Here is a 20,550-nt window from a genome sequence, read left to right as displayed (position 1 = left end):
GCTGCTCCTGCACACTCTCCACTTCCTCGCCCTCGTCTTCCGTCCAGACACACCCTGGCGGTCCGTGTTACCACCTGACGAGGGGAGCGGTCCCCAGTGGAGGTCTCTCTACAAGGGAGTCCTCCCCCTTTACATCGGGGACCTGGGGTGGAGAGTTTTACACAAAGCCGTGGCCTGTAATAGGTACTTGAGCCGGTTCACGGACTCTTCCCCTGCTTGTCATTTCTGCGGTGAGGAAGAGACCGTGTTCCATGTGTCCATAGAGTGTGAGAGGTTGCAGTTACTGTTCGAATATCTGAAAGGGCTGCTCCTCAAGTTTTGGCTACATTTTAGTCCAACGCTATTAATTTATGGGCACCCGGTACAGAGGGGGGAGGGTCGGGAGGGAGGAGGGGGTCTCCCTGTCGGTCTGCTCCTGGGCCTGGCCAAGATGGCCATTCGCGGGCCCAGGCAGCGGGCAGTCGATGGCCGCACAGCGGTCGGCTGTCTGCCCCTTTTCTGGGGTTACGTCCGTGCTCGCGTGTCCCAAGAGAGGGAACACGCAGTGTCCATGGGGACTGTGGAGGCCTTCTGTGCACGCTGGTCACCGCAGGAGGTTGAATATATTATAGATAAAAATGTTAATATTTTAATTTGATAATTTTGTTTAAGTGTTTTTTAAATTGTTTGAGCTTTCTACCTTCCCTTGTAAATTGTACATTTGTTTAAAAATCTAATAAAAAAAACATTTACAGAAAAAAAAAAAATGTTTTTAAAAAGGGAGGTTTAGACCCCGCCATGATTGAAGGGACAGTGGACAGCGATATATTTCCAGATCAACACAGTGTTTGAGCACCTCCAAGTAGAGAGAGTACAGAGGAGATTTACTAGAATGTTGCCTGGGTTTCAGCAACTAAGTTACAGAGAAAGGTTGAACAAGTTAGGGCTTTATTCTTTGGAGCGCAGAAGGTTAAGGGGGGACTTGATAGAGGTTTTTAAAATGATGAGAGGGATAGACAGAGTTGACGTGGAAAAGCTTTTCCCACTGAGAGTAGGGAAGATTCAAACAAGGGGACATGACTTGAGAATTAAGGGACTGAAGTTTAGGGGTAACATGAGGGGGAACTTCTTTACTCAGAGAGTGGTAGCTGTGTGGAATGAGCTTCCAGTGAAGGTGGTGGAGGCAGGTTCGTTTTTATCATTTAAAAATAAATTGGATAGTTATATGGATGGGAAAGGAATGGAGGGTTATGGTCTGAGCGCAGGTATATGGGACTAGGGGAGATTATGTGTTCGGCACGGACTAGAGGGGTCGAGATGGCCTGTTTCCGTGCTGTAATTGTTATATGGTTTATATGGTTATATAGGGTGGTGTTATCAAGCACCCACTGCCCGATAGGCCTTCTTGGTGATAGATGTAGGATTGGGAGGTGAGGGGGGAAAGAACCCACCATCATCAGTGGTTTTTTAAAGACCTGCTGATATACCTAAGTGGAGCGGATTTCTAGTTTACGTTTAAGATTCAAGATACAGCATGGAAACAGGCCTTCCACTTCCACTAAGTGTTTTATTTTCTGCCTCCAGTATGAAGTATCTGTTCAGGAGAATACTCTGAGCGATGAAGTGACACGCATAAAAGTGATCGATATGGACCAAGAATATACCGATAACTGGCTGGGAAACTTTGAGATTATTGAGGGGAATGAAGGAGGCCACTTCCGATTCGTGATGGATGAGAAAACCAATGAAGGAATCCTCGTGCTTCAAAAGGTAAAGTTGCAAATCATACATAAGTTGTAGGTGCAGGATTAGGCCATTCGGCCCATCAAGGCTACTCCGTCATTCAATCATGGCTGATTTATCTCTCACTCTCAACCCCACTCTCGTGCCTTCTCCCCATAACCTCTGACACCAGTACTGATCAAGAATATGTCAATCTCCACCTTAAAAATATCCATTGACTTGGCCTCCACGCCCTTCTGTGGCAATAATGGTAACAAAGGTCGTTCGTTCTTTGACCGTCCTAACCAAACTTCAGGGGGGGAAGGACACAGGGGGAGACGTCCCCTCCATGTTTTGAGAGGTGGGGGACAATCCCCCCCATGTTCTGTAATCCGGATTTTGAAATTTGGTGAAAAAAAATCTCCGCTTCCCGCAAGACAGTGGGGGTGGGATTGATGATGGAGGGCTCCGGTTCCCTCCCACATTCCAAAGACGTGCAGGTTTGTAGGTTATTTGGTTTTTGTAAAATTGTAAATTGGGCCTAGTGTGTAGGATGGAACTAATGTACGGGGATCACTGGTGAGTGTGGACTTGGTGGGCCGAAGGGCCTGTATGTCTAAACTCGAAACTAAACTAAATTTCACTGTGCATTTACACATGCAACAATAAAACACCATTGACCATTAAGGTGGGATTTTGTCCATAAAGTTTTGGTACAATGGTTCAATGCGCCATGTCTTGGCGCCTTTTCAAAGTCCAATCCATGCTCTAGTTGTTGTGCTCAGTGCCCATTCCAGGTGAGCCCCAGGCTGCTGTCGGGCCTCCGGCCATCGCCTTCCTTGGATGTGTGGATCGACATTATTGCAATAATGTATTGTATACATTATTGCAATAATTGATTACATTTAAAAAAAATAGGGGCAGTCTCAACAACCTCCCCCTGCAGCCCACCTAGCTCGGCTAACTTTGTAATGATTGTGTTCCCTCATAATCCCTGCACAGGAACTGGATTATGAAGAGTCATCAACTCGAGAACTTCTCCTCCGAGTTACCAACAAAGCAACGTATCACTCTTCTGTTATGGCCAGTTTCGCCAGTGGTGGAATTCCCATGATCGGAGGTGGAGGCGGAGGCGGAGGTGGAGGCGGAGGCGGAGGTGGAGGCGGAGGCGGAGGTGGAGGCGGTGGCGGAGGTGGAGGCGGTGGTGGAGGTGGAGGCGGTGGTGGAGGCGGCAAGCCTATTCGGTTAAGAGTCCATGTAAAGGATCAGAAGGAAGGGTTCTCATTCAAGCCAACCACAAAGAGAATCACCATCAGCGAAAACAGGAAGAAAGTCACAATCGGTCAGAAGCTGGGAAGGTACCCAGCCATCAGTGCTGACACTGGCAAAGAGAGCAAAACTGTCAGGTAGAGTGTTCCCCTACGGCCCCACCTCGCATGCATGAGTGCTCACGGGCATTGCCAGCATTGTGAAACGAACCTGTGTCTGTATGACCACCTTCGTGGTGGTTTGTGTGTAGGTGGTGCATATGGGCATTTGTGTTGGGTGCGTGTGTGTGTGTGTCTGTACATGTAATGTGTATTTGTGTCTCTGTATGTGTATGTCTATGCATGTGTTATGTTTGTGTGCCTTTGTGTGTGTATGTGTTGTGTTTTTATGTCTCTGTGCATGTGTGTTGTGTGTAATAACATTGTGTTTTGTGTGTATGGGTGTGTTGTCCGTGAATTGCATGTGTGTGTGTATTTTGTGTGTATATGTGCGTGCATGTGTTTTTTGTGTGTGTGTTTGTGCCTGTGTGCTGTGCATGGGTGTGTGTTGTCCATGAGTTGCATGCGTGTGCGTGTTTTGTTTTTGTGTGTGCATCTGCATGTGTGTGTTATGCATGTGTACATGCTGAGTTTTTGTGTCTGTATATGTGTGTGTGTGTGTGGTATTTGTGTTTGTGCTTGTGAGTGTGTCTGGGTGTGTGTGCGCATTTATTGTGTGATGGGTGTGCGTGTGCCTGTCCTTGTGTGAGTGGGCCCGTGAGTTTGTGACTGTTTGTGCAGGAGCAGTTGTTGAACATGCATGCAATTTAGCAAAACAAAACCACGCTTGCTTTTGTGTCTTTTCCTGCAGATATGCAAAAGGTTCAGATGCAGCCAACTACTTACTTATTGACCAAGAAACGTCAGAGATCTCTCTGGCCAAAATACCTGACCACGAGTCTGAACATGTGGTGAATGGGAAGTACACAGCGACTATACTGGCCATAAATAACGAGGGTGAGTATATAAAGATGGACGGCTTTTACATAGACACATAGATGTGCAGGAATATGATCACACAAGGCAGAAGCTATAAAGGTGAGGACTCTATTCCTTGGTGCGCAGGGGGGTGACAGGTGATCATATAGAGGTGCACAAAATCATGAGAGGAATAGATTGGGTAGACACACAGCCTCTTGCCCAAAGTAGGGGAATCGAGGACCAGAGGACATAGGTTTAAGATTTAATAGGAACCTGAGGGGCAATTTTGTCACACAAAGGGCAGTGCGTGTATGGAACGAGCTGCCAGAGAAGGTACTTGAGATAGGTACAATTGTGATGATTAAGAAACATTTAGAAAGGTACATGTATAGGACAGGTTTAGGGAATTATGGGCCAAACGCTGGCAGGTGGGACTAGTGTAGATGGGGCATGTTGGCTGGTGTGGGCAATAGGCCTGTTTCCCCCACCCAGCGCACCCCCCCCCCCCACTTCGGACGGCCATGCACTGTGACTCAGACTCTGTGACTGTGACTGTGACAATGACTCTGTCACTGTGCTCTATGACGATATTTCAGCTTACTTGCAGAGTTTGTAAAAATTGTGTCTTCCTTGTAGGTTCCGTTCCCACAACCTCCACTGGCACCGTGGTGATAGATGTGGATGATGAAAACGATAACATTCCCATCATAAGTGATCTTCGGCCCTGCATGTGTGACAAAGATGCCTCTTTGATCGTCACTGCCAAAGACCTGGATGCCCATCCAAACGCTGCCCCTTTCACGTTTAAGCTCTCAGACGTAACAGAAAATACCGAGAAATGGAAGATTCTACGCAGAGACGGTAATTGGAATTACAGCAATTGAGAATGGGGTTGAGAGGGAAAGATAGATCAGCCACGATTGAATGGCGGAGTAGACTCGATGGGCCAAATAGCCTAATTCTACTCCTATGACTTATGAACTGGCGGCATGGTGGCGCAGCTGTAGAGTTGCTGCCTTCTGGCACCAGGGATCCTGGTTCGATCGTGACTACGGGTGCCATCTGTACAGAGTTTGTACGTTCTCCCCGTGACTTGCGTGGGTTTTCTCCAGTTGCTCCGGATTCCTCCCACACCCCAAAGACGTACAGGTTTGTAGGCTAATTCGCTTGTTAAAATAGTAAATTGTCCCTAGTGTGTAGGATATTGTTAGTGTACGGGGGTTGCTGGTCGGCACGGACAATGTGGAGCAAAGGGCCTGTTTCCATGCTGTATCTCTTAACTAAACTAAATTTATGAATACTGTGTTATGAGTACACTAATGCTGTCCCACTGTACGAGGTAATTCAAGAGCTCTCCCGAGTTTTAGAAATATCAAACTCGTGGTAAGTACGTAGAATGTACATAGTGGCTATGTCGGAGATCGTGGATGTCTCGTAGCAGCTCTTAATGCTAACGGCAGGTACTCGGGAAATGCGGTAACTCATGAAGTTTCTTCAGCACTGTGAAAAATGTCCATGAGAGCCTACGAACGGCTATTACCGTAATTCTCCGAGTTCGAATCAGGGGAAACTCGGGAGAACTCTTGAATTACCTCGTACAGTGGGACAGGCCCCTTAAGGGTCCAGCCATTCAGCGGAGGGTGAAGAGGGCCTACAGGCAGGAGACCACCGAGAGTGATGAGGGACCTGCCCTTGGGGGGGGGCTGGTAGCAGTTGCCACGTGCGGCGGCAGACAGTAATTAGGACGCCAAAATGTCGGTGCCAAAATGTGACGACATTTGTGTACTGCCTAGATGAGACCATTTTGCCGTGTTGTATTTTAAACAAAGCAACTCACTGTACCTAGGTACATGTGACAATATAGTATAAGTGAATCATTGATTTTATGTTTTACCCATGTCTTTTCTAAAGGTACCAGCGTGATGCTCCAGCCCTTGAAAGAACTCTGGCCTGGCAAGCATATCATCCCAATCGAGGTGTTGGATAATCAAGGAGCAGGCAAAGTCCAGGACCTAGAGCTTCACGTGGTAGAGTGTTCTGGCAAAGATGGGAGCTGCTCGGAAAAGGCAACGTACATTGGGTCCAGTGATGCTCGCCTTGGCCCAGCAGCCATTGGGCTGATGGCTCTCGGGGCTCTGTTGTTGCTACGTAAGTTCAGCAGTAACGTAGATGAAGTGTGCGGGAAGGAATTGCAGATGCTGGTATAAACCGGAGATGGACAGAAAATGCTGGAGTAACTCAGCGGGACAGGCAGCATCTCTGGACAGAAGAAATGGGTGAAGTTTTGGGTCAGACGTGGGGATCTGAACAAGAGTCTCGACCCAAAACGTCCCTCTTTCCTTCTCTCCCGAGACATCGCCAGTCCCGCTGAGTTACTCCAGCATTTTGTGTCTCGTAACGTAGATGAGTTGAGTTTATTGTCACGTGTACCGAGGTACAGTGAAAAGCTTTCAGTTTGGTTTAGAGATACAGCGCGGAAACAGGCCCGTCGGCCCTCCGGGTCCGTGCCGGCACCCAATCACCCAGTACACTAGCACTTTCCTACACACATTAGGGACCTTTTATCATTTTACCAAAACCATATAACCTACAAACCATTGGAGTGTGCGAGGAAACCGGCGATCCTGGAGAAAACCCTGCAGGCCATGGGGAGAACGTGCAAACTCCATACAGACAACACCCATAGTTAGGACCGAACCCGGGTCTCTGGCGCTGTGAGGCAGCAACTCTACCGCTGCGCTACTGTGCTGCCTCTTTTAGTTGCATGCTAACCAGTCAGCGGAAAGACAATATGTGATTATAATCGAACCATCCACAGTATACAGATACAGGATAAAGGAAATAATGTGAATAACGTTTAGTGCAAGTTAAAGACCAGTAAAGTTCAATTAAAGATAGTCTAATGGTCTCCAATGAGGCAAATAGTAGCACAGGACTGCTCTCTAGTTGATGGTTCAAGTGCCTGATAGCAGCTGGTAAGAAATTGTCCCTGAATCTGGAGTTGTGCATTTTCACACTTCTATACCCGATGGGCAAAATATACATAACTCTTGATGTAGCCCAGTCCATCACATGGACCAGACTCCCCAACATCTACTACTCCATCTACTACTTCACTCTGCCTCGGGAAAGCAATCAAGGATATGGCAATATGTTGCCACGAGACCTGGGTGTGCTTGTACATCAGTCACTGAAAGTAAACATGCAGGTACAGCAGGCAGTGAAGAAAGCTAATGGCATGTTGGCCTTCATTGCGAGAGGATTTGAGTTTAGGAGCAAGGAGGTCCTACTGCAGTTGTACAGGGTCCTGGTGAGACCGCACCTGGAGTATTGTGTGCAGTTTTGGTCTCCTAATTTAAGGAAGGACATTATTACTATTGAGGGAGTGCAGCGTAGGTTTTCTCTGTGGAATTCTCTGCCACAGAAGGCAGTGGAGGCCAATTCACTGGATGTTTTCAAGAGAGAGTTAAGGGTCTGTCCCACTGTACAAGGTAATTCAAGTGCTTTCCCGAGTTTGCCCTGATTCGAACTCGGAGAATTATGGTACCAGCCGCTTGTAGGTACTCGGGGCTCTCGTGGACATTTTTCAACATGTTGAAAAAACTTCACGAGCTTACCGCATTTCCCGAGTACCTGCCGTTAGCATTACGAGCCGCTAAGAGACATCCCGAGCTCTACGTACTTACCACCAGTTTGATTTTTTTTAAAACTCAGGAGAGCTCTTGGGTAAACTCGTATAGTGGGACAGGCCCTTTAGATATACAGCAGTTCTTAGGCCTAAAGGAATCAAGGGATATGGGGAAAATGCAGGAACAGGGTACTGATTTTGGTTGATCAGCCATGATCATATTGAATGGCTGCACTGACTCGAAGGGCCGAATGACCTACTTTGCACCTATTTTCTATGTTTCTATGTTTCCCACCACAGATGCTGCCTGACCGGCTGAGTTCCACCAACATTTTTTCCTTTTTCACTGTCTCATTCCATTATTTCTGCCTTTACCATGATGAATATGTTGAAATTCAGTAGATATAATTTCAGTTACAAAGGGTGCAGAGAAGATTTACGAGGATGTTGCCAGGACTTGAGGGCTTGAGCTACAGGGAGAGGTTAAGCAGGTTAGGACTCTTCCTTGGAGCACATTAGAATGAGGCGTGATCTTATAGAGGTGTACAAAATCATGAGAGGAACCTGGGGCAGCACGGTGGAGCAGTGGTAGAGTTGCTGTCTTACCCGGGTATAATCCTGCCAAGGGTGGTGTCTGTGTGGAGTTTGTATGTTCTCCCCGTGACCGTGTGGGTTTTTTCCCTGTGCTCCAGTTTCCTCCCACACTCTAAAGACGTGCAGGTTTGTAGGTGAATTGGCTTCAGTAAAATTGTAAATTGTCCCTAGCGTACAGGATAGTGTTAGTGTGATCGCTGGGTGACGCGGATTGCACAAATTTCTGCCCAGAGTAGGGGATTGATAACCAGAGGACATATGTTTGTGAGGAGGGGAAAGATTTAGGAACCTGAGGTGTAACATTTTCTACACAAAGAGTGGTGGGTATATTGAACAAACTGCTGGAGGAGGTATTTGAGGCAGGTACTATCATAATATTTAAGAGACAATTGGACAGGTGCATGGATAGGATAGGTTTTCGAGGGATAGGGGTAAAACACAGGCAGGTGGGACTAGTGTAGATGGGGCATGTTGGTCGTTGTGGGCAAGTTAGGCCGAAGGGCCTGTTTCCACGCTGTCTGACTATGACTATAATTTTGTGTGACGGGTTTTACGTGATTTATTATCTAACCTTACACAAATTGTTTGTCTGCAGTTGTTCCTCTCCTGCTGCTGTTCTGCAAGTGTGGTTCTGGAGCGTTTGGAGGTGCCGGTAGAGCTCAAGAATTCATATCAATGCACACTGAATCACATGGAACCGTGGAACATAAAAATATCGAGGGCGGAGGAGAGAGAGACACGGTCTGTATTAAAGTTGCCTCATCTTCATATCATGCCATTAATTCAACTATTTTTATTGATAAACCAAAGAGTACTAGTAATAAACAGTGTGTAACTGGTTTGGTTTAGACCAGGGGTGGGGAACCTTTTCATGTTTGAATGCCACATTAAGTTAGCTGTAATCTAATAATGTCGCATCCAAGAAACTTCAATTAGATACTTCAAAATGTACATTATTTTGTTAAAATCTAATTACTATGTACTAACTTCAAGAAAATGAAAACAATTTGTTAATTCTAAAGTTAACTAACCTTTTAATGACTTTGTTGTGAGTGCTTTTTGTGGCAAAGCATTTGAATATTTGGTTGCAACATGGAGGTACGCAGTTTCAGCTGATCTTCTAGATGTGTATCCATCATTTGTGACCTTGAGGGCGCCTTGATTTGGGTTAGATTTGCAGCTATAAGTGGTTGAAAAGCAAGAAAGCATTTTTCGTGCATGTTGCCGAAGACGTGGGTATTCTACTGCATTTTTCCATATTTCAATCGGATCTTTCTTAGCATCAAATAAGGACTTTAAAATGTCATCTTCTGAGAGTTCAATCAATTACATCTCAATCGTGATGTCATGATGCTCAAAGTGGTGAACCTTTCATTGATTTCTTTAATTAATAAGTCTATAACAGCTGCGTATTCTTCAAATGATTTGCATGAATCCTCCTGCTCATCAATGACCTTCGCTAACTGGGGAAAATGTTAATCTGAAATTTCATACTGAAGAAGAGCTTTGAAAAAAGATAGCTTTTTTCAAAACGCTTGAATTTTTTGCCACATATATATAAACATAGTTTTACCTTGCAAAGAAACATTCAAGTCATTTTGCCTTGACATGATATCACACAGAAATGCAGTATTTCTATAGAAATCGTCTTTCACTAATTCAAACTGCCGAGAAGGCCGCATGTGGCCTTAAGCCGCAGGTTCCCCACCCCTGGTTTAGACACAAAAATGCTGGCGTAACTCAGCGGATCAGGCAGCATCACTGGAGACAAGGAATAGGTGATGTTTCGGATTGTGACCCTTCTTCAGACTGAGAGCCAGGGGAGAGGGAAACTAGTGGTATGAAAAGGTTCAAACAAATCAAAGCCGTCACCAATAACCAATAACGGTGGAGCCCACAGTGGTTCATTGTTGGCTGTGGAAGAGGTGATAACAAAGGGATACAAAAAGTGAAACTAGCAGGACCACTAGGGTGGGGGACGGATGGAGAGAGAGGGAATGCCAAGGTTACTTGAAATTAGAGATATTAAAATCATGCCACTGGGTTGTAAGCTGCCCAAGCAAAACATGAGGTGCTGTTCCTCAAATTTGTGCTGGGCCTCACTCTGACAATGGAGGCCCCAATGGAGGCCCAGGACAGAAAGGTCAATGTGGGAATGGGAAGGGGAGTTAAAATGCTGAGCAACCGGGAGATCAAGTAGGTTTAGGCGGACTGAGCAGAGCTTGGTTTTGCTGATGTCCACGAGTCCACACCTGGTACTGCGGATACATTAGATGCGGTTGGAGGAGGTTCAACTGAACCTCTGCCTCATCTGCAAGGACCGTGGACGTAGTTAAGGGAGGAGGTTTAGGGACAGGTTTTGCATCTCCTGCGGTTGCAGGAGAAGGTACCTGGGGAGGGGGTGGTTTGTGTGGGTAGGAATGAGTCAACCAGGGAGGTGCGGAGGGAATGGTTGCTGTGGAAAGTGGACCGGGGTGGAGATGGGAAGATGTGACTCATGGTGGGATCCCGTTGGAGGTGGCGCCTTTCCACTTTATCTTCGGTTTAAACCAGCATCTACAGTTCCTTCCTACACATAGTTTTGTTTAGTTCAGTTTAGTTAGTTGACCTCATTTTCCACTCCATAGATTTATAGACATGTGCGACACGGATCTGTATAACATTGCTTGTGGAGGCCAACTCAGTGGGTATTTTTAAACTGGAGATTGATGGATTCTTAATTGGTGCGGGTGTCAGGAGTCATGGGGAGAAGGCAGGAGAAATGGTTTGAGAGGGAAAGATAGATTAGCCATGATTGAATGGTGGAGTAGACTCAATGGGCCAATTGGCCTAATTTTGTTCCTATGACTTATTAACTTAAAGCGCTGGAATAACTCAGCGGATCAGGCATTTTCTCCAGAGAATGTGGATAGGTTACGCTTGGGGTCGGGACTTTTCTTCAAACAGCGGGTTTGTGCCCGCAACAAACCCGAACAGGGAGTTGTGTGCAGGAACACGGGTAACCACTGACCAGTATTCTCCCTCCCATGCAGAAGGTGCCTCTGCTTCTGACGAACGCGCACGGCAGGGCTGGAATGGGGACGTCTATGAGCGAGGTTGATGGATTCAAGGGAGGACCTGGTTACATGGTGAATAATCTGGTTAGTTCAGCAAACATACCCACCCAAAACATGTCCATGACCACCCAAGGCATGTCCATGACCAACTACGGGATGCCCATGACCACCCAAGGCATGTCCAGGACCAACTATGGGATGTCCACGGTCAACCGCACAATGTCAGGTGGAGGCAGCATCAGAAGAAATAGCCAACGCTTTTCCAATATGGAGTCGAACATGAACATGTATGCATCGGAGAATGGCAAATTTGGAACAGCGTCAGGAGATGGCCTTATAGGCTTCATGGATTCATACATCAATGAGGTAGGTTGGAACTTGTTGTAATAAACCCTCGTTAATACAAACCTCTTTATAATGGATTTTGGTTATAGTGGACTGTCTCTTTAAGAACATAGGCTGCTAGTTACATTGTAGAGGTCATTGACATTGACAAGGCATTGAAATCATTGACAATGCATTGACATTGACAAGCAATCTTTTTGATTGTCACTTAACTCTATTAAACAATGTAACAATGAGCCTTTAGAACATAGAACAGTACAGCACAGGAACAGGCCCTTCATTTAATTTTTGTTTAGTTTATTGTCATTGTATGTCGGTACCTAATCCCACAATGACCATGCTGAACATGACGCCAAGTTAAACTGAACTCCTCTGCCTGCATGTGATCCATATTTCACCATTTCCAGCAAACCATGTGCCTATCTAAAATCCTCTTAACTGTGACTCGTGTCTGCTCCCACCACCACCCTGGTACGCGTTCCAGGCACCCACCTCCCTCTGTACAAAAAAAAACTTGTCTCGCACATCTCCTGTAAACTTTGCCCCTCTCACCTGAAAGCTATGTCCTCTTGTCTTTGATATTTCCATCCTGTGGAAAAAGGTTCTGACTGCCTCTCATTATTTCATATACTTATATCAGGTTTCCCACAACCTCCAACAGCCTCAGGGAAAACAATCCAAGTCTGTCCAACCTCTCCCAGTAGCTAAACCCCTCAAATCCAGACATAATTCTGGTAAACCTCCTCTGCATCCTCTACAAAGCTTCCACAACCTTCCTGTAATGGGGCGATCAGAACTGCACGCAATACTCCAGATGTGGCCTGACCAAAGTCCTATAGAGCTGCATCATGACTTTCTGACTCTTATACTCAATACCTGAGTTGATGATTGTTGATTGAGAAACATTCATTGTGAAAAGTGTTTAATTTTTAAGTGCCTTCTTAACTTGTTTCTCTCAACAACCAGGATAAGGGATGACTCTCACCTTGAGAATTGCTTCCTGAACATCACCTATGAGTCAGAAGGGTGTGTCTTTAATTCCCATTGTAGAGATTGAACACGTAAATATTGACAGGTTCCTCAGTGTTGTATTACTGGTGTGCGTACAGTAGGAGGTGCCGTTGTGCAGGTGAGACTAACCCTTGAAGAATTTTAGTTGAATTTAAAGACACAGCATGGAAACAGACCCTTCGGTCCACCAAGTCCACGCCGACCATCGATCACCCTGTTCGCACTTGTTCTGTATAATCTCACTTCCTCGTCCACTCCTTATGCACTAGGGTCAATTTGATTATAGTGACCAATTAACTACAAACCCACATGTCTTTTGGGATGTAGGAGGAAACAGGAACACCCGAAACCCACGCAGTCACAGGGAGAACATGCACATTCCATACAAAGACAACAGCCGAGGTCAGGATCGAACCCGGGCCTATGGCAGTGAGAGGCAGCGGCTCTACCAGCTGCACCAATATATATATATTTTTTTTTTAAATTTTTATTAGAAGTACAGTAAATTACAGTAATACACATCACATATATCTTATTACATTTGTTGTACCACTTCGTTTTTCGAGCTTTAAAAAAGGTAGAAATAAAAGAAGTAAGGAAAGTGAGCAAGAATCGTGAAGGTGCAGGAAAGTGTTGGGAAAAGAAAGCCCCTTAGGGAAGAAGTTAGAGAAGGAAGCAAAGAAAGGAAATAGACCCTAGAAAGAAAAGAAAAAAAAGGAAAAACAATCGCTCTATTATAATACAAAACTCCGCAAAAAAAGGATATATCACCCGTGTTTTTTTTTGTTTTTTTACCCCCCGCAGCTGCACCAATATGCTGCCAATTTATATCACTACAGTAATAATGTAGAAATAAGGAACAGTAGACCCTTGTTTTACACAAAAAGACATAAGGTGTTGGAGTAACTAGGGTGGCACGGTGACGCAGCGGGGACTACTGCGCTGGAGACCCAGGTTTGATCCTATGTGTGCTGTCTGTATGGAGTTTGTATGTTCTCCCCGTCACCTGCGCGTGTGTTCCCTGGGTGCTCCAGTTTCCTGCCACACTCCAAAGACATACAGGTTTGTAGGCTAATTGGCTTGGTAAGATTGTAAATTGTCCCTAGTGTGTGTAGGATAGTGATAGTGCACGGGGATCGCTGGTCGGTGCGGACTCAGTGGGCCGAAGCGCCTGTTTCCACGCTATAATCTCCAAACTAAATTAAACTAAACTAAAACTCACCGGGTCTGGCAGCATCTCTGGAGAACATAGGTGACGTTTTGGTTTGGGGCCCTTCTTCAGACTCGAAACATCACCTATCCCTGTTCTCCAGAGATACCGCCTGACTCGCTGAGTTACTCCAGTACTTGGTATCGTTCCACGATTAGTGCTTTTCCATCTAAACTAAATTGAAACTACCTGTTCAACTTCTACAACGGTGGAAGAGGCACTCAGAACTGCCTGGTGAAGTCCTTCTGCCATTGATTACCTTCTATTTAACGTGCAAATGTCTTTTCTGTTGTAAGATGTTACAAAGGTGATTTTGTTTTCCTTTTTTTTAGAAAGTACACGCGCATAGTTTTGGGGAGCAAGCTGGTCCCACCCGAGACACTCTGCTGGTGTATAATTACGAGGGAGAGGGGTCGCTGGCTGGATCGATCGACAGCTGTGACATGGTCGACGACGGATTCCAGACCGGGCACTCCTACCTGAATGATCTTGACCTGAAGTTTAAGACTTTGGCCGATATCTGCAATGGTAAAGAGCAGAACCAAGAGTTGACGGTAACCCTGGACACTCCAGTGCAGCAAGAAGTTGCGACGAAGCAGGAGTTTGTGAGGAGGCAAGAATTTGTGCAGAAGCAAGAAGAACCCGCTTACATGGTGCAGAATCTGGTTAGTTCAGCAAACATGGCCACCCAAAGCATGCCCATGGCCACCCAAAGCATGCCCATGGCCACCCAAGGCATGTCCATGGCCACCCATGGGATGTCCATGGTCAACCACCCTCCGCAGTACATCTCTGGAGGAATGCAAGGAATGACCCTCATTCCTGACTCAACCCTAATGAGGAAGAATTATGTGGTGACCACCACTATCAACCCAGTGGTGGAAATGGTGACCGACCAAGGTTTTGACCATCAAAACCTTGTCGCCACCAATCTGGTTAATACCATCCCAAGGAGGGTCGGCGTGATCGAGGATGCTTCGGCAGCCCACCAAAATATTGTGGTGACCAAGATGGTTAACGCCGCTGGCGCTGGAGGGATCTCAGAAATGTTCATGGACCCATCAATTGGCCATCAAAACGTGGTAATGACTGAACAATACAGCACCAGTCCCAGGGGAGGTCAAGGAATGGTCTTCAGTCCCGCCATGGCCCAGCAAAACACCATGATGACCACAATGGTTGACGGCGGCTCAGGGGGGATGTACGGGATGGTGGTTGGTGGGCCAGGGCATGCGGTGGAGAAGAACATGATGCTGACCAGGTCGGTCCACGGGGGAGAGTCCCAGCACTCGGCGGGCCATCTGGCCTTCGACCACCACCCCGCCATGGCCCAGCAAAACACCATGATGACCACAATGGTTGACGGCGGCTCAGGGGGGATGTATGGGATGGTGGTTGGTGGGCCAGGGCACGCGGTGGAGAAGAATGTGACGCTGACCAGGTCGGTCCACGGGGGAGAGTCCCAGCACGCGGCGGGCCACGTGGCCTTCGACCACCACCCCGCCATCCACAAGAATGTCACGCTGAAGAAGTCAGCCCACTCCGGCGCGGGAACGTTTCCCAACAAGGCGGCCATGCAGAAGGCCAGAGATTCCCACGGCTCCGTCACGTCCATGACCAAAGTCACCAAAGTCTCACAGCTGATGCAAGAGTAACCAGCTCCCCGCTTCCACGTGCCGCACACCTCCGTCTAAAAATAGCATCTGGTGGAGGAGGGGGTTGAAAATATCAATGTACTTTTTCATCCACAAATCTACATGTGCATATCTCAAGAGTCAAGATGGTCTAATTGTCATATGTACCAAAATCATTACTTGCAGCAGCATAACTGGCTGGTAAATACTTCTATCACAAAAATAAATGTTCAATAAATTAAAAATTAAAACAATATTAGTTCAAAACAAAAGGCCAAAGTCCTTAGTGTAAACTAAGACAGTTCCTGGTCTGAAGCTTAAGGGCCTGTCCCACCATGCGAGTTTAACCAGGAGCTCTCCCAAGTAAAAAAAAAAAATCAAACTTGTGGTATTCTACGAACTCCTACGACCTTCCACGAGTATGTTCACAAGATCCTACGAGTAAAAAGTAACAATTGTTTTCATCACAAGTATATTTTACTCGTGAAGCTTTTTTCAACATTGTGAAAAATGTCCATGAGTAAAAATATACTTTAGTTGGTGTCGTGTAGTGGTAAAGAGCCTGGTGGTTGCAGGGAAGAAGCTGCTCCTGAACCTGGACGTTACAGTTCTCAGGTTCCAGTACCTTCTTCCCAATGGCAGGAGTGAAATGAGAGGGTGATGTGGGTCTCTGATGATGCTGGCTGCCTTTCTGAGGCAGCAACTCCTGTAGATCCTGTCAATGGAGGGGAGGTCAGTACCCGTGATGAACGGGAAGTGTCCACCACTCTCTATAATCTCCCATGTTCCTAGTTAGTGGCACACCTCTGCATTGTTACCCCAAAGGTGAAATTATAAAAAAATCAATTATCAGTTATAGCATGAGGAAATGATTAAAGCTGCTTTTCCCAACATTAAGGAAGGAACGGGGGAGACAAATTAATTGGACTGTTGGCACAAATAATGGGCCGCGAAGTTTATTCGGTATTATCGCTTACACTTTGTGAGAAGCTAATTCAGTGACATGGATTAGGGAAATGGGAGTTAATAAAAAGCTGTTACCCATGTAGTGCAATGGAGTTCCAGAACCTACTGCCTTAAAAGGTTCAAGGTTAAAAGGCACACTTTAGAGCGGCGCGGTGGAGCAGCAATAGAGTTGCTGCCTTACAGCTGCCAGAGACTTGGGTTTGATCCTGATTCCAGGTGCTGTCTGTACAAAATGGGTACATTCTCCCTGTGACTGCGTGGGTTTTCCCAGGGTGCTCCAGTTTCCTCCCACATTCCAAAGACGAACAGATACGTAGGTTAATTGGCTTCAGTTAAAATTGTAAGTTGTCCCTTGTGTGTAGGACAGTGCTTGTGCACGGGATCGCTGGACGGTGCGGACTCAGTGGGCGAAGGGCGTGTTTCCGCACTGTATCTCTAAAGTCTAAAGTCTAAAAGGGGTGTGGTGGTAGAAATCTTTGTCACATAATACGTTTTATCCTAGTTAGCTATGGACAGGGTGCTGGAATATGGAACTAAATGCAAGAATGCACTTTCATACAGCAAAAAGCTCCTTCCATTAACGGGAAGGGTGTGGAGGCTTTGGAGAGGGTCCAGAGAAGGTTTACTCAATGTTAGGAGGTATTAGCTACAGGGAGAGGTTGGACAGACTTGGATTGTTTACTCTGGAACGCAGGAGGTTGAAGGGAGACCTGATGGAAGTATATAACATTATGAAAGGCATAGATAGGGTAGACAGTCAAAAATGTTTTCCCCAGGATGGAAGTATCAAATACTGGAGGGCATAGTGGGGTGGCACAGCTGTAGAGTTGCTGCCTCACAGCGCCAGAGACCTGGGTTCGATCCTGACTACGGGTGCTATCAGTACAGAGTTTGTACCTTCTCCCTGTGACCGCATGCGTTTTCTTCAGTTGCTCTGGTTTCCTCTCATACTCCAAAGATTGTAGATTAATTGTCTTCTGTAAATAGTCACTCATGTGTAGGATAGAACTAGTGTAAGGGGGTTCACCGGTCGGCATGGACCCGGTGAGCCGAAGGGCTTTTTTACCATGCTGTAACTCTAAAAGTCTAACGGTCATAGATTTACGGTGAGAGGGGCGAAGAAGATATGTAGGGCATGTTTTTTTTTACACAGAGGGTGGTGGGAGCCGCGGTACACACTGCCAGGGGTGGTGGTGGAGGCAGATACAATAGTGGCGTTTAAGAGGCTTTTTGATAGGCACATGGATATAGACAATAGACAATAGGTGCAGAAGTATGTCATTCGGCCCTTCAAGCCAGCACCGCCATTCAATGTGATGGCTGATCATCAACAATCAGTACCCCATTCCTGCCGTCTCTCCATATCCCTCAACTCCGCTATCCCTGAGAGCTCTATCTAACTCTCTCTTGAAAACATCCAGAGAACCGGCCTCCACCACCCTATGCAGGAAGTGGAGGGATATGGATTATGTGTAGGTAGATAAGTTTGTTTTGTTATGTTCAGCACAGACATTGTGGGCCGAAGGGCCTGTTACTGTGCTGTACTGTACTGTTCTATATTCTATGTTCCATGTGATTCTATAATGTAAAACTAGCACTTATTCAAAATAAGCTGAACAATGGTCGTCAGTTAATAAATCGACTATTTAAATAAATGCTGGTTATATTTTCCAATATAATGTACAGATATGGCAACAAAATATTGATTTGTTGATAGTGCACAGATATATAAGTTTTACTTTATTTGTATGTAACTGATTCAGAACAAAATATCGCAAGCAGTTAGAATGGGGCTCGGACCTTAGAGTCATTGTGCATGTTAGACATATATCCTTACGGTTGCAGCTTTTAATCTATATACTGTAAGTATCCTAGACTAAAGGAAATAAAGAACAGGAATGTAGTGGAAATCCTCAGTGGGTCAGGCAGCATCTATGGAGCTACACACAATTGCTGGGGAAACTCAGCGGGTGCAGCAGCATCTATGGAGCGAAGGAAATAGGCGACGTTTCGGGCCGAAACCCTTCTTCAGCCCTTTCCCCAGCAATTGTGTGTACCTTCGATATTCCAGCATCTGCAGTTCCCTTTTGAACACAGCATCTATGGAGCTGATGTTTCATGTTGAAGATGTAGCATTAGAACTGGGTAAATGTAGTAGTCCAACAACAGGGGAAGAGGCACAAGGAACTGCAGGTGCTGGTTTACAAAGAAAGGCACAGACTGCTGGAGTAACTCAGTGAGTCTGGCAACATCTCTGGAAAATATGGATAGGTGAAGTTTACAATCGGGACCCTTGTTAAGAGAGATCAGTCTGAAGAAGGGTCTCGACCCGAAACGTCACCTTTCCACGTTCTCCAGAGTTGCTGCCTGACCCGCTGAGTTTCTCCAACACTTTGCATTTTTTGTTTAGAAGTGGGTGTCTGAGAGTAAAAAAACAAGGCGGCGCAGGGGTCGAGTTGCTGCCTTACAGCGCCAGAGACCCGAGTTCGATCCTGACTCCGGGTGCTGTCTGTGTGGAGTTTTTCCGTTCTCCCTGTGACTGCGTGGGTTTCTCCGGGTGACTGTATCGGGTTGGTTGATCTGTCCTCTCTATTGTGATCACTTGTAACATAGTGGCTCCGTTTACGCTGAGATAGTTGTATATTTTGATGTAACTGCCTGGCTGGTGATGTCCTCATGATATTGTGAAGAATTTATATTTTAATGCAAAAGATCTAAAAAAAATAAACTTTTCAAAACATAATCACAGGGTCGTGGTTTTTATCTGCACGTTTCAGCGCGGAACATCGCGCAGAAGTGGGTCAATACCGAAGTGGCTCGGCGGCAGAGTTGCTGCCTCAGTGCCTGACACCCGAGATCGATCCCGACTCCCTCCTTCCACCTTCCCTTCCTATCATCACCCTGCTCCCCTCCTTGTACCCTCCCTCCCTCCCCCCCCCCCCCCTTCCACCTTCACTTCATCCCTCTTTCTCTCCCTCCCTCCCATAGCCTCTCCTTCCCTCCGCCCCCCTTTCCCCTTCTCCCCTTCTCCTCCCCACCCTGCTCTCCCCGTCCTCTCCCTCTTTCCTATCTTCCTCTTTCCTCTCCCCTTGCCCAAAGATCCTATATCTTTGCCCACTTACTCCTCCCTCGCCCCGCCTCCGCTGACTCAGCGGGCGGTGCCGCTGGCAGGTGAGTCGGAGCGGGCGGGGAGCGGCGGACATAGGAGAAACTACACTAGACCAAGGAGCAGAGATAAGGGAGCAGAAACAATGCCGGGAACACCTTGGTCGAGACGGGCAGCGCTGGCCAGCCTGACCCTCCTGCTGGTGAGTGCAAATGTACCCAACAGTTTGTTCGAATTATCTCAACTTCTCATCATTATTCAGCCCTGCTATACAATGCCCATAACTCAACCCCCCCCCCCCCCCCTCTCTCTCTTTCTCTTTCTCTCTTCCTCCCTCCCTCTCTCCCACCTCAATTAGTTCCTCCTTGGTCAATTTATCCGGTCTGCTGTGATCCTTAGACAATTCAAAACTTTCTCCATTATCCTCTAACCAGCGGTGGAAAGGAAAGCTAAATTTTTGTTTTGTAAGAGTAGGGAGTTCAAATATCACATGGAGTAAAATTCATATTTACAGCAGCTTAGCAGGCCTGTGGACACTGTTCTCAATAGGTAACAAATTAAACAGCAAAAAATTCACTAAAAAAAAAAAAATCATCAATAGAGTTCAAAACTAAAGACTCTAGTGCCCCCAAGACAGTTTATGGTTCGAAGTTTAGTTGGAGCTTCCAGTCTTAACTTTCCAGCGTTTATTCGTTGCAAGTCAAAGTTAATTTTTGGACTCTCGGCTGGGTGTGTGATTATTGCAGCAGACATGAAATGTCACAGGGTGAAACTTGGTGTGGGGGGAAAAGTAAGAATTGTGTGTGGGGGGGGGGAGAGGAAGGGAGGAAGTGTTGGAGGAATAACTCAGTGGGTCAGGCAGCATCTCTGGAGGACATGGATGGGTGACGTTTTGGGTCAGGACCCTTCGGATTGATTATAGCGGGGAGGAGAAAGCTGGAAGAGCGATGGAGGCAGAGACATCAAAAGCCCCCTTATTGTATCCACCTATCACGCACCAAGCTTTAACCAGCTTGCCTACCACCCCCCCCCCCCCCCCCCCCCCCCCCCCCAACAAAAAAAAGCTTTTCA

The 20,550-nt window shown here is 46.5% G+C and overlaps 2 protein-coding genes across 2 annotated transcripts in view; both read left to right on the top strand.

Annotated features, from left to right (window-relative positions):
• LOC116972127 (cadherin-4-like) overlaps window positions 1–15,464 on the top strand; it is a 41,426-nt gene extending 25,962 nt beyond the window's left edge. Inside the window, exons 10-18 of the mRNA XM_033019485.1 lie at window positions 1,564–1,749; window positions 2,704–2,863; window positions 2,930–3,107; window positions 3,820–3,965; window positions 4,566–4,790; window positions 5,841–6,077; window positions 8,747–8,892; window positions 11,184–11,573; window positions 14,106–15,464. Of these exons, the coding sequence (XP_032875376.1) occupies window positions 1,564–1,749; window positions 2,704–2,863; window positions 2,930–3,107; window positions 3,820–3,965; window positions 4,566–4,790; window positions 5,841–6,077; window positions 8,747–8,892; window positions 11,184–11,573; window positions 14,106–15,428 (2,991 nt within the window). The 3' untranslated portion in view covers window positions 15,429–15,464. The remainder of the gene's footprint in view (window positions 1–1,563; window positions 1,750–2,703; window positions 2,864–2,929; window positions 3,108–3,819; window positions 3,966–4,565; window positions 4,791–5,840; window positions 6,078–8,746; window positions 8,893–11,183; window positions 11,574–14,105) is intronic.
• A 4,018-nt stretch (window positions 15,465–19,482) lies between these two features.
• LOC116972128 (desmoglein-2-like) overlaps window positions 19,483–20,550 on the top strand; it is an 82,879-nt gene continuing 81,811 nt past the window's right edge. The window contains exon 1 of the mRNA XM_033019486.1: window positions 19,483–19,681. Coding sequence (XP_032875377.1) covers window positions 19,625–19,681 — 57 coding nt within the window. The 5' untranslated portion in view covers window positions 19,483–19,624. The remainder of the gene's footprint in view (window positions 19,682–20,550) is intronic.

Source organism: Amblyraja radiata, chromosome 4, assembly GCF_010909765.2.
Source record: "Amblyraja radiata isolate CabotCenter1 chromosome 4, sAmbRad1.1.pri, whole genome shotgun sequence".
Taxonomy (NCBI): Eukaryota; Metazoa; Chordata; class Chondrichthyes; order Rajiformes; family Rajidae; genus Amblyraja; species Amblyraja radiata.
Note: the sequence above shows the minus strand (reverse complement) of the source record. Positions and strands in the feature narration are given on the sequence as shown.